This window comes from Ambystoma mexicanum, chromosome 6q, assembly GCF_040938575.1.
Source record: "Ambystoma mexicanum isolate Mex_15411 chromosome 6q, UKY_AmexF1_1, whole genome shotgun sequence".
Taxonomy (NCBI): Eukaryota; Metazoa; Chordata; class Amphibia; order Caudata; family Ambystomatidae; genus Ambystoma; species Ambystoma mexicanum.
This window is the reverse complement of record NC_090937.1, coordinates 1149576470-1149589684: the sequence shown is the minus strand read 5'-3', so window position 1 is coordinate 1149589684 and position 13215 is coordinate 1149576470. Positions and strand designations below refer to the sequence as shown.

The 13215-nt window shown below is 46.1% G+C and overlaps 1 protein-coding gene across 4 annotated transcripts in view; it reads right to left on the bottom strand.

Moving 5' to 3' along the window:
- The window catches only part of ATP8A1 (ATPase phospholipid transporting 8A1), a 1730029-nt gene that overhangs the window by 1518595 nt on the left and 198219 nt on the right, over positions 1-13215 (bottom strand). For all 4 annotated transcript variants that reach the window (XM_069631739.1, XM_069631741.1, XM_069631738.1 and 1 more), the window contains exon 3: positions 7377-7476. In XM_069631739.1, the coding sequence (XP_069487840.1) occupies positions 7377-7476 (100 nt within the window). The remainder of the gene's footprint in view (positions 1-7376; positions 7477-13215) is intronic.

The window sequence follows — 13215 nt, the reverse complement described above, 5'->3', positions numbered from 1 at the left end:
TACAATCGAGGTACAATTCCTCCGGATGCAGAGGAATTGCCGTAAGGTAAGTTGTCTCTTGTGTGTGCTGGATGGTTGCTGGTGTAATGAAGGAGGGTGTTCCTGTCCGCAGGTTTCCGGAAAAGGTCACATTGTAATGTACCCTCCTTGTGTCTGATAGTAAGGTCCAGAAAATTAATCTCCGAGTTATTATCAACAGTGAATTGAATGTCCCTATTGCGGGTATTAAGCCATGTCCAGAAAGCCATCATTTCAACCGCAGTGCCAGTCCAAATAAATATCACATCGTCTATATAGCGATGCCAGTTGGTAATTTGCGCCTGCCATTGATTCTGGTCTGAGAAGATATGGTCATTCTCAAATTTGGCCATATACAATATCGCCAGGCTTGGGGCGAATGCCGCACCCATGGCCGTGCCTTTGGTCTGGAGATATATATTGTACCATCAAAAGTGAAAAAGTTTTTACAAAGAGCGATCTCCATTAATTCTAGGACAAAATTAATCGGGGTCTTGTGGGGAGTGGGGTCGGCAGACATCCACTCACGGGCACACTCGATTGCATCCGCTTGGGGGATATTTGTGTACAAAGACTTAATGTCCATTGTCATGAGAAGTTGACCCTGCGGGTCAAATGGGAGGCCCTCAAATACGGAGATGGTATGCGTAGTGTCTTTCAAATACGTATGTGTTTGTGTACTGATGGGTTGGAGAAAATGATCTACAAACTTGCACAGGGGCTCCAGAATTGAGCCACAACCAGATACAATTGGGCGGCCAGGTGGATTAAGGGGATCCTTATGTATCTTCGGTAGGGCATAGAAGCATGGTGTTCTCCCCGAGGGTTTGCCTCCTTATCAGAGATCCAGTCTCGTTCTTGTGCAAAGGCAACTGAATTGCTTATTTCCTGACAGAGGTCCTTCGTAGGGTCTTTGCGAAGGATCCTGTAACTGTCTCTATCATTGAGAAGTTGCAAAACCATGTCTTGATTTTGTGTGTTGCTCATTATCACCAGGCCTCCTCCTTTGTCAGAGGGTTTAATAACTATATTTTTATTGCTCTGTAGCGATATCAAAGCCTGTCTCTCTGCTGTACCAAGAATGTGAGGAGATCGTGTGGGATCTGGCCGTCAGTTGGGGTAAAGGTGGAAGGTTGGTGCAGACCGGTGTCACCTCTGTCAGTTTCCTCATCCAGGTTGTGTTGTTGGAAGAAGGTGCGCAGTCTCACATTGCGGAGAATAGTGCGCACCTCCATTTCTGTCTCGTACCAATCAGTGGTGGCTGTTGGTACGAAGGAAAGTCCTTTCGATAAGACTGATAGCTCAGATTTTGAAAGTTCAAGTCCGGCTAGATTGAAGACCGGGGTTGTAAGAGAGGTACCAGAGGGGGTCAATATCTCGGTCGGCGTTGATTTGTTCTGCCTCCGCGGGCGGGGAAACCGCATTGTGGTTGTGCCCATTGGGGGTTGCCAAAACCTCCACCTAAAAAAGGAAAGAAAGCCGGGGGGGGGGTTGAGGTGGATACGCAAAATTTGCCTGTGGTCGACCTGTTGGCAGGGAACAGGCAAAACACAGAAATGCCAGCAAAAAGTACAGGGGGTCAACTCATCCGGTATAATTGTTACGCTCACCTGACTCCCACGGAGGCGCTGGCCTGGTTCGCGCTGCTGTGACCGCTTCTAAGGTGATGCGCAGGGTTCGGAAGACGGACTGGACCGGGCCCCCAAATCTGGCTTGTCTGGGTCGCAGAAGTATCCTTCTGTAGGCGAAAATAGGGGATTAACTGTCTGCGGGGTAATGCAATCGGCCTCCCACTTTCCCCTCTCACCCTCCTTGAAACCCTTCTGTGATTTCTCGCAGCGTCTCACCTTAGGGTCTGGAAGGACAAGCTCTCCATCCTGCTTCTGATGCAGGGGCGTGTTGGTATCCAGTTACTTCACTGGATTTTCAGATTGGTGAGAACCAAACTTGCTTGGCTTCCAGGTAAGTTTTTTGATAAGAGGTTCCCCTTGTGTCCATGCATTAATGTACTAATGCTAGTGTCTTTTTCCCCATAGGGGCCGGGGTACGGAATGCCGTGGAACAGGCACCGACCCGAGATGAGAGGTGAAATCCTTGTAGAAATCAGGTAAGGCTTTAATGAGCGTTTTTTGGTAATGTCTTTTCATTCGCTCATTAACGCTGATGTCTCTTTTTCCCCTTAGGGGCCGGGGTCCGGAAATGCCAGGATGCGAAGAGGGAATGAAGAGGGAATGAATCAACAGGTAAGTCTTAACATGGAGATTTAGCTTTCCTTATTCCCTTCTCTCTCTCACCTTTTGTTCTGGTCTTTTTCTCCCTAGGCGCTGGGGCGTGACTGCGAATCCGGATGATCGCTGATGAACATGGAGGCGCCCTGTAAAGGTGAGTGGAATGCGGCGCTGCAGCGATCGACGCGATGAGCTTTTAAATTAAAGTCTTCCTTTTCAGGATTGTCGGCGAGATGTCTCCGGGATGCGGATTTAGCAGGTAAGGACTTTTCCTTCTTCTGTTCTCTTCCTTTGCAGGTGATCCAGGATGCTGGCAGGCGTGGCAGAAGTCAGGATGCAGGAGCAGACACGGTGAGCGTCCAGCTGCTAAATGCAGAACAACGCGAAGCACGTGTGGCTGTTCAGGTGGGGTTTAAATAGCCTTGGAAGAAGTTCCAGGTATGTATCCTTCCTCCAATCACGAATGTATCCTTCCCCGACCACGCCCGGATGGTAAATTAGTCCCACAGGTAAAGTAGTTCCTTTCAGGCCTCAAGGAGGCCGGGATCCTGCAGCATGGTCTGCATCAGGTAAGTGCACCCAAGCATTCCCATAATGAGCCTGGCGCCTATGGCGCCAGGACTGATGTCTTTAATGAGCCTAGCGCCATAGGCGCCAGGACACTGTCCAAAGGGCCCCTATATGGGGTTGCTGGGTCCTTCCTTGGGGACTGGATGTCCGCTTTCGGGGACGCCGGGCTTGAACCGGCTCCCCGGGAGCGGGCATCATGACAATAATTTTATTTTATTTATTTTTGCATTTGTAGCAGCTCGCAAAGCCCTGTGGCAAATAGGTGCTAGTTACAGTACAAGTGCAGTAACAATCCACAGTATGCAGGACCAAGCATAAAAGTAACAACATGAAGGTAGGTCACAAGTGTACATAGCGGAAAAGCCTCACCTCATTGTGCGCAGAGGGGGCGGGGGACCACATCGGGTATACAGGTAGGCAAATAGGTAACATGCGTGTAAGTGCACAATCCAGAAAAGCCTTGCCTCCTGGTACTGGGGGTGGGTGCTACATCGGGTGTGCAATTGGGTGTAAGATGGCATAGAAAGCAATATTCACTTGGGTGCATATTTCAGTAGAGCCTCACCCCAGGTGCGGGGGGATTACAAAAGGAGGAGAAGTAAAGAGAGGGTCCCAGGAATGCCCCTCCTCACCCCCATGAGCACGCCAGGCTGAAAAGCCAGGAATGCTCAAAGTCACTTGTTCTTTTTCGGACAAACCCCAAGAGCACCACTGGTTGGCACGCATGCAGAAGGGTATCCGCTCAGACAGCTGTTCCTACCATATGCATATCCTTACAGATCCAAAGAAGTCAACGGAGATCATGGATCCGAACACTAATGGACTGCATCGATTAAATGCAGAGAAAACACTGAGCTGACGTCACTAGTGACACCACGACATAGTAGCATTAGATATAAAGCATACTCGCAGCCCTGCAACGCTCTACACAAACACACATTCGCATACACGAAGAACATGCTTACACAGTTCTGTAGATAAAGGACGGATACATATACATACTGTTAAAGCTTTTATTATTTTTCTCATTAGCCACGTGCAGTATCGCAGAAACGCAAGCAAACAAGAGATCCTGAGCAAGCTTGCAGATGCTTATGGTAATTAATTCTACGGGACTACAGGGGTATATATGGAGCCTGGTAGGACCACGTACAACTAACCTATAGGAAACATAGCACAGAACAAGCATGTAGAAATCATCTCACAAGTCTAAGGAAAATTACAGAAGGCCACAAGCCACAGAACACCAGAAAAAAGGAGCAGGCTCAGTCTGCACAAAGCGTCGACCAAGCTCACAGGCAAGGTCAGGGACAAAGAGACACATTCCAAGCTCCAGATGACAAGGGACCAGCTGCAGAAAAATTGAATAAATCCTCATAAATGTAGACCCAAAGAGCTCAATTCTGGGGTCTAAAACCAGGTGATACAGCTGAATTAGACAATGGGCATTCACCCATGGTGGGAAGACGAGCCACTCACAGCAACCCAGATGAGAAGGGAAACAAGTGTTGCAACATGGAAACAATCTCACAAGCAAAGGTGGTCTACTACCAGATGCAATTCAGACACTGTCATGCACAGAGGGCTGAGAACCAAATTGGGTCCCAGGCCTGGGGAGACCAGATCGAGATAGTCAAGAGACAAACATCCCGGGGTGGATGCCAGTGGGCAAGGGCCAATGGTAAATTCCCAACCCTGCAACAATGTAATAGATAGTCTCTTGGGGACGGGACAGGTCAGCCTCCTGAGATGCGAGAGTCAGTACAATAAATTCTATATGGGGGAGATATAGGTGATACCACTCCAAGCACTCAATCAGGAGTGGAGATAGTTTTTTTGGGGGGGCCCATGTGATGACATCATTTGAGTACAAAACTGGGGAGCGTGCCTTGGGGAGTGGAGATTTTGGGAGAATTGAGAGTGTCCTGTATGATCCCTGTCGGTTTTTTGTAATAAACCACAGTTGAACTTGCCCTTCGCTGAGTCCTACGTTATTCTGGGGTCAGGGTTGTTGGGGTCCTATGTTATTCTGGGGTGATGCTTGTTGGGCCCTCGAGGGAGCGAACCAAAGGCCTCTGGTCTGCACCAACAGAAGTGTGAATTGAGAGTCTACAATAAGGAATGACATGTCGCAACCATCTTGTGGAATAAAGCATGACAAACGTTCACTGGTGTTACGAACAATACAACAGGAGTACAGGCTGAGGGGTGAAGGTTAGGTAGGATTGGGTGTCATAAGCAAAAGATTTGGCGTTACAGGGACTAGAACAGCCATACAGGCTGGAGCTAGAAGGACAGGTGAGAATTGGAGTTGCAAGCATGAGGCATTGAATGTTAACCCACTTACCACTAGTGGGGACATGGTACGGTTCTACGTTATTTCGCCGAACGAAATTTCATCGTGGGACTTTATCGCCGACCCTTTCATCGCCAACATTTTTATTTATTTATTTATTTTTATTTATGGGCCCCCCTTACTTAAATAATCATACCCCAACCTGCACAAACACCCCCCCTAAAAAAAAATATTTAAACAAAATGTTGGCGATGAAAGGGTCGGCGATGAAGTCCCACGATGAAAAAGTGGTCGACGAAATGCGTGTATACCCATGGTACATCTCACAGACAATGCAATGACCCCACTAGATGGATTCAAGTAGAAGAGTAGGGCGTGCAGGCTAAGACCCTGTATGCAAAATGGCAAAAGCATGGTTACAGTAGGTTCGAGAGGAGGGGCCTGCGACTTGTACAGACAGGGTTACACTCAGTGTAAATGCTGTATCTGTAGACCAGCACAAGCAACAACAATGGAATACATAATTAGTTTGAATTCAGCCTAAGAGTTTAGGCAACATAACCAGTTTGCTGGGTTCCGATTAAATACGGTAGGTGGCCGGGAAACCCATTAAGCAGGAGGAGAATGATAAAGCGACAAGATAAGCTGTGTGCAAAACTGGGAAAGACTCGACCAGCGAGGCGGGGGACTACGTCGGCTGTATGGGGCCTAGGCTGAATGAATTAATCAAAATAGTCTTGGATTCCGCCAATAAAGGCACAGGCTGCCATTATGCCCAGATTGTAGATTAGTCATTGTACATCTGGGACTTGGGTTAAACCCTGGGTAGGGGACAGGGCAGGCTCACGAGTTTCGATGTAGCAATGGGATGGATTAGATTGTAGCCAGAGTATGATACCGTATACAGAAAACAGAGGTCGGTGCATACCTTAATGGATGGGTGTCTGCCGGGCCACTTGCCAGGCGGCCCGGACAGGCACAGACAGGCCTCAGCCTTTCTCAGCAACCTTCCTCGGAGGACAATGCTGGTTCTGACTAAGCCTGGGAGTATGGCTACACGCTAGCCAATCAGGAGTGCCAATCATAGGCACAACTTGTAAACTCGAAGTGATCAGACACTGTTCTCCGACTCCTACAGGACTCGCACTTTAAGACTCTGGGAGTATGGGGAATGGAAGTCAGCATCAGTAAGTCATAGAGCTAGAGCGAGAGTGCGATATTTAACGAGAGAGTGAGTAAATAGAAAATAGATTAGGACACACTGAAAACTGTTATAAAAGAAGTAAATATACTGTACCATCTGCAAAGCAGACTGTGGCTCGGATTTAGTGTAATATGGCCATCAAAGAATATTGCACATTGTGGTTAGGTATAGAGGGGCTGTTTGAAATGTGGGGCCAGAGGCATCTTGGAGAGGTATTTATACTACTTTGACTACACTATTAATTGTTTTGCCAAATTCCACTATTTACAGCACTTTGGTGTTAGTACCAACCACCTTTTGGGAATGAGAAGGGCACACAGAAGTCTCACAAGGACGGCATAAGTAGGATTGAAGTAAAATAATTGGCAGAAGAATACTGCAAACATAGGGTCAAATTAAATCTCACCTAAATTCTGAAAAATAATTCGTTGTTTTCAAAATATCTTATTATAGGTTTGAAAAATAACCAGGGGGCATCTGTGAAAGTAGTTATTTGTATAGATCTTTTAGAATTTAGGAATGTCAAAAGGTTTTCTGACCACATAATCTATAAAAAAAACTGTTTTTAAATTGATTACAGCCCCTCCCTATGCCCCAAGAGCGGCACAGTTCTAATAATGTATATCAAGATCCTGGTGCAGATTCACATTTTTTTAGACCTATTTTCTTTTTACCTAAACAATCCCACCAGGAACCCCATTTTATCCCATTATTCCTCCATGTGTTGTCTGAATCCTGCAGTCTATGCAGATAGCACATTCTCGGGTGGTGATAGCCAAAGGCAGAACTGCTGCTTGGTGGGCAATCTCCTCTACGACCTGCTTTTGCAGTTGGTATGGTAGGCTATGCTATTGTTCATTCATATAGCGCCTATACACAGGCAAGTGTTTCAAAGCGCTCAAGGAGGGTGGGAACATGGGGGAAAAAAAAAAAAAAACAGTCGCTCAGTTCCAACCCGCAGTAATAATGCACGCCTTCACATTGCTGGCAACCAGAAAGCTATTTTTAAAACATGCAAACACATGTAAAACGCGTTTTAACTTGACAAACATAAGTTTACCTGAAGAAGAGCAATAAAAAGAAAAAAGGCATTGGCTGCTCTCCTGAACTGCGAATATAAGAACCTCGGCAGGAATGTGAGGGCGTTGTATTTCGCTGTGCTGAAAAGAAAAGAAGAAAAAACATTGTCCAAAACATAATATTTCTTGACAAATTCAGCATATTCACTCAAATCAAGTGAAAGTTTGAAAGACATAGTAAACTAAATCCAGGAGTTTTGCCATGATTATATATGTGAAAATAATAGCGAGAACATAGAATACTTATTGGAATTTACCATGAACCCATAGGCATGTGTTCACACAGTTTTTAGCAATAAACGCTAGAAGAGATTAGTCAAAACGGAGGCAAACTGATCAAACCTCTGCGCCCAGGGAGTCAAAAGGATCAAATGTCTTCGCAATTTGGTGGGGAATCTTGCAGTGGGATGAACATGTACACACCACCCAGGACCTGTGTGTGGGGTGGCCTGGCAGACGGAAACAAAAGTGCTCTCTGCGACAGCTGTACTAGGTCAGAGAGCACTGCTAGTCTTTGTGGGCAGCAGGAAGTTCGACTGCTCAAGATTTAACATTACTCGACCCTACACGCACAACGCTGGTCTACAATTAGGTGGCTTCAGTGCTGTGGCATTGCCTCGTGCCGAATGGATATTCACAGATGAGATTTTTGCCTGAAAGCAATTTGTTGCAGCTTTACATAATTCATTTTTATCAAAATATTAAAACTATAATTTAAAAGGTATATTTGTTTACTCTAGTACTTGTGATAACGTTGAATCTCATAGCCAGGTAGATGATGATGATAATAATAATAGCAGATGGCAGATGTATAGATGGCAGGCAATGTATGGTCGCACAGGATACACAGATCACCATGTGATACTGCCGTCTACCAAGGTGTAAAAGTCTTGGCTTTTTTGATTTTTCGTAAGAAAATGATGCTGGTAATTCGGTTTCTGAAAGTTAGGCCTGCTAAATCGGGTAATCCTCACCTTTCCTGAAATACAAATTTTTCCGATTTTGTTTTGCCTGCCGAAAGGTTTTTGTTTGTTCGGGTAAGGCATATGGAAGGACGGGGGTACAAGAGGGCCTTTGGGCTGGTCTCGCACCACATTTTGGAGGTACAAAAAAAAGTGTAGTTTGGCAAAAAAAATAAAATCGGGTAAACCTCAGACCCCTAAATCAGACCCCCCACTTTCATAATGCTCCATGCCAAAAACATAGTGCACCCATGTTCTGTTGCTGCGACTATCTCCACACATGCCCAGAGCTTGCAATCCAGAGGCAGTAGAGCAAGTCAAAGGGGGCAATTGGCTTTTAATCATCTGCACCTCTGGTTCAAAAAGTTTATAACAGTATACCCAAGCATCCTGGTGGCACTTTAAACTCTAAATATAAGCCATATATAGTTATGAAATGGTGGTTACAAAAGACATACAATTAGACAACCACAATCATTTGGATGTCATATTTACAGCATGGTGAGGCGACTGATACATGACAGGGCTCGGTGTATATTTGCAGTCTGGCCTCTGTGTACCCACATCAACCATATGGGACATGGCCTATTATTCCCTTTGAGGAAGCTCAAAACCTTCCACTAAGGCACAGGAATACTCCCTGGTAAGTCCCCTGGGAAACCGTACATTAAAGACAGTCCTGACATGACAATGGTTCTCACATCAGTGAGATAATTATTGAAATCATTTTGAAGGGGGCATATAAAGGAAGTGGGGTCCTGCAAGGGGGATATCTTTCCAGCCACGTATTTTAAAGAATACCTTACTACTACCGCGCCATCAGTCACCTCATTTGTTAACCACTCTTTCCAGGAATGGCTAGTTCGTGATTACATCAAAGAGGCCTTGATCTGCCCTCTGTTAAAGAATGAGGGTCTAGACCCTAACAAGCCTGCTAATTATAGGCCTGTAACAAATGTACCCTTTCTGTTAAAGGTTATAGACAAGATTGCTTGTACACAGTTCAGTTCGATGCTTTTGTAGAAGAGAAGGGAATTTTGGCTAAAGGACAGTCGGGCTTTAGGAAGAAGCATGCAGCCAAAACTGCCTTGGTGGACGTTAACTCTTGCTTAGCTGAAATTGTTGACCAAGGCAGTCTGGCCATGCTGTTGCCAGACCTGTCCGCTACTTTGATTTGGTGAACCACAATATGAAGGCAACAGGCTGGCCAAGATCGGCAACTGTTCGAAGCTGGCAGTGAACTGGTTTAGATCCTTCCTCAGACCAAGGAAGGCTAGGGTTGTAAGGGGGACTCTCAGGCACAACAGTCTCAATTTAGCTGTGGAGTGCCACAGGGTTCCTGTGTATCACTTCAATTATACAAGATTTACTCTAAACCCATGTTCGACATTCTGGATGGTCTGGGTGTCAGGTTCACCAATTACGTGCTTGACACTCAGATCATTCTGGAGCTCTCCGGATCCTATGAAGCAGACTTAATGAAAGAGGGCAAGGTTTTTGATGCTGTAAAAGCATGGAGGATGGAGAATGTATAAGAAAGCAGATTCTGATTCACGGCAGTGCTGCGAAGCTGAAGAAATTGGACACCCAGTATGAGGCCTTCTTAATAGGGGTACTAGAATACAGGTTTCTGATAATGCAATAACTCTGGGGGTTATTTTTGACCGTAACCTAAACTTTAATGAACACGTGGCTCGCCTGAGCTCCAGCTGTGCCTACATGATGCATCTGCTTTGGCAGATACGTCCGTATCTATCAGAGAAAAACAGGGCCCCGATTGCAACAGCTACAATAAACACTAGGCTGGATTATTGCAATGGGCTACTGGTTGGCTCCTCACAGGTTAACGTGAAGAAGCTACAGTCCATCCAAAATGGTGCAGTCAAGAGCCGTATGTGGCTTGAAGCTTAGAGATCATGTCAACTCTGCACGCAGGGAGCTGCATTGGCTCCCTGTTCACCAGAGGCTTCTCTTTAAAGAAGCATGTCTAGTTTAAAATACCCAGCAGGTGATGCTCCAGGCTACCCCAGTGCATGCATTATGAGACTGCCGCACAGACATACCTTACGATCTGATAAAAAGGACCTGCTGATGCAGTCACGATTCTCCTCAAAGAGATTTGGAGGCTCGAGTTTTAACGTATGGGCCGGAGTGTCTGGAAAGATCTCCCACAGTCACTGAAACAGCTCCTGTCAATTGCCCAGTTTAGGAAAGCTCTGAAGACATACCTGTTTGATGGAGGAGGAGCTTAAGAACCTAATTTCTCTCATATTGATTTTATTACACTGACCTAGGACCTTCTATGTGTTTCCTGTTTGTTGTTGTCATGTGAGCGCCCTGAGGCCTGCAGGCGTGCTGGTGCTATATACAAATTCTTTAGAATAGAATAGAATTTAGAGTAGCACACAGGAGAGGTTTAGTCCACAGATGGGTTCCACCATGTTGGAGTTTGCTTCCTGCCACCAGTGCCTGCAGACAAGGCACTCTGGGTAGGTCATCAGCAGGAAAAGGTCATTTGTTAAAGAAGCCTGGGTTGGACCCTTGAAAACAGGCTCGCTATGGACCAATGCACTGTACCATGTTGTTTATATAAGGGAGGAGTGGATCCCTCCTCTTAGTTGATTCATCTTTGGACTTCAAAACAAGAACTATTAATCTGGAACTCTGTTGGGGACAGTCTATTCCAAATTCCTTTGCCATAGAGGTTACGACAGAAGGCTCCAAGGAAGAGGAGAGATCTTCCACCTACCCATCCCAAGAGCACATTTGGGTTGAAACAACTGTGTGAATAAAACCTACTGAAACTGAGGGATTGGTACCCAAGGCCCTGCCACTGGAGGAGACCTAACCCGGGCTGGAGCCCTCTATAAACCTTCCTGGTTGGGAAGGGCAGACAAAATAACTCACCTTGCTCCTGAGAACTGGGGTGGGTTTCCTAGCAACTCAGTAGTCCAGGGACAGCCACAGGCCCTGGTTCCTTATCAAACTGCTTGTGAGCTACACTGACCCAGAAACCTGCCTGTCCTAAGCTTCTTCCCGCCACATGCAGTTGCTGTTTGGACCTCACTAATTGCTGGACTCAGTTGCCCAGCTCACCAACATGATGCCAAATCCCTGCCTAAGGAAGCTCATATAAGCCTGGCTCAACCCTTTTAAGCACACATACCAAGAAATAAAAAGGTATTTGAAGTGGTCCTGTTCCCCGGTCTGCCTGAAAAGGGCCTTAGTGAATTTTAACCCCCTTCTCTAGCCTTTCATAGAGATCTTCATGAACTTGAAAAATGTGTGCTGAAATACTTATCTGAGCACCTAATGTCTTCCAATCCATAAGTGCCCTTTAATTAAAATGTTGCTATTTCTCAGTTTTCACTTACAGTGGTAGGGCAGTAAGGTTTCGTATAGGGCGTGTGCATATTGTTTAGTTTAACAATCCTATTTTTATAGAAGCTTTGCCATGGTTTTATTTTGGTAAAATCATAATATTGTTTGTGTTGCATCTGTTCTAGCTCACACCCCTCCTGAAGAGTATAGCCTGCATCGGCACATATTACCAGAAGTGGCAAAGGAGGTATACATGTCAGGATATGCAAGTTTCTCCTTTATGATTGGGATAATAATAGTGTAGCCACTTTAGCCGGTATTCATCTCTGTACTCCTGCAGAGCAGTAATAATTTTGTCATGCATGCGTTCCCCATTTCCCGCTTGATCATCACTTCAATGCCTGCAGCATTCTTAGGTCACCATCCTTATTCCAGCTTCATGGGCGAGTGTGATCGAGAGCCTGAACTGCCGCTGGTTGCTACAATGTCTGCTTACTTTGCAATCATTGCCATCCCTAAGGACATCCTAGGGGCCCGTGCCGCCTACTCATTCCATCCTTTCAGCAGATTGCTTCTCCAGAGGCCCCCTTCGTTCGAGCCGAACTCCCACCTCCATCAGGAAGTACAGCTTACAAACAACACTCTCTGGTCACACAGCAGAGCCCATTTTGCTGTGGAGCCTCATACCCTGGTATCATTCTTGCACCTACTTTTTCCATCATTAGGGGCTAGAGTGATCAAGAGCATGAACAGAACTGGCTTGCTGCAATGGGCGCCAACCTTTTAAATCGTGGCCACTACTGAAAACATCTTGCAAAACCAGGCTTTCCCAGATCCCTTCAACACTTCTTGCATTCCTTCATCGGAAGTATTTTAGCTCTGGAGGCCCATGCCACTCTCTTATCCCGCCCGAAATGTACACTTTAGCAGTGCAGACAACACACCTACATGGCTCGGCGAAGGGAGATTTGGCATAAGTTAATGCCTGTTCGCCAAGTTCATCCCGACATCCACTTTACCGGAATTCCTGGAAATGGTAGTTGCCATCTTCAGCAGGCCCATGCTGTGAGTCCTCTCATCTCTTATTGGTTTGTTCTGGTTATACATCCGTCTTCCCTTACTTCTCCCTTCACTCTCACTCACCTCTCCCCTAAATCAATCTGCATAATTATGCCTCGTATCATTCTCCTCTCGCCACTCTACCAATTTCTGGGATTACACTTTCCTTCTCTCTCCCTCAAACCTTGCTTTCTTTTGCCCTCTCAAACTGCCAGGCACTGATGTGAGGAATTCAACCATCCGCACGGAGAGTGTGCCCTCACCTGGGCTTTTTTGAAGTTTTGTAATGAAAAATGAATGATGGGAGATCAACCTCAGAAAATGTGTGGGGCTAATCAGCACACATTTTCCTCTGCTCTCCGCACAACACAGTCATGTGTACTGCGGTGGGCACAGTCTACAGGCACAGTGCTCCCCGTCACATTTAGCTGGAATGTGACAGCCACTAGTACATCAAAGCATCTCAGGAAGGGGGAAG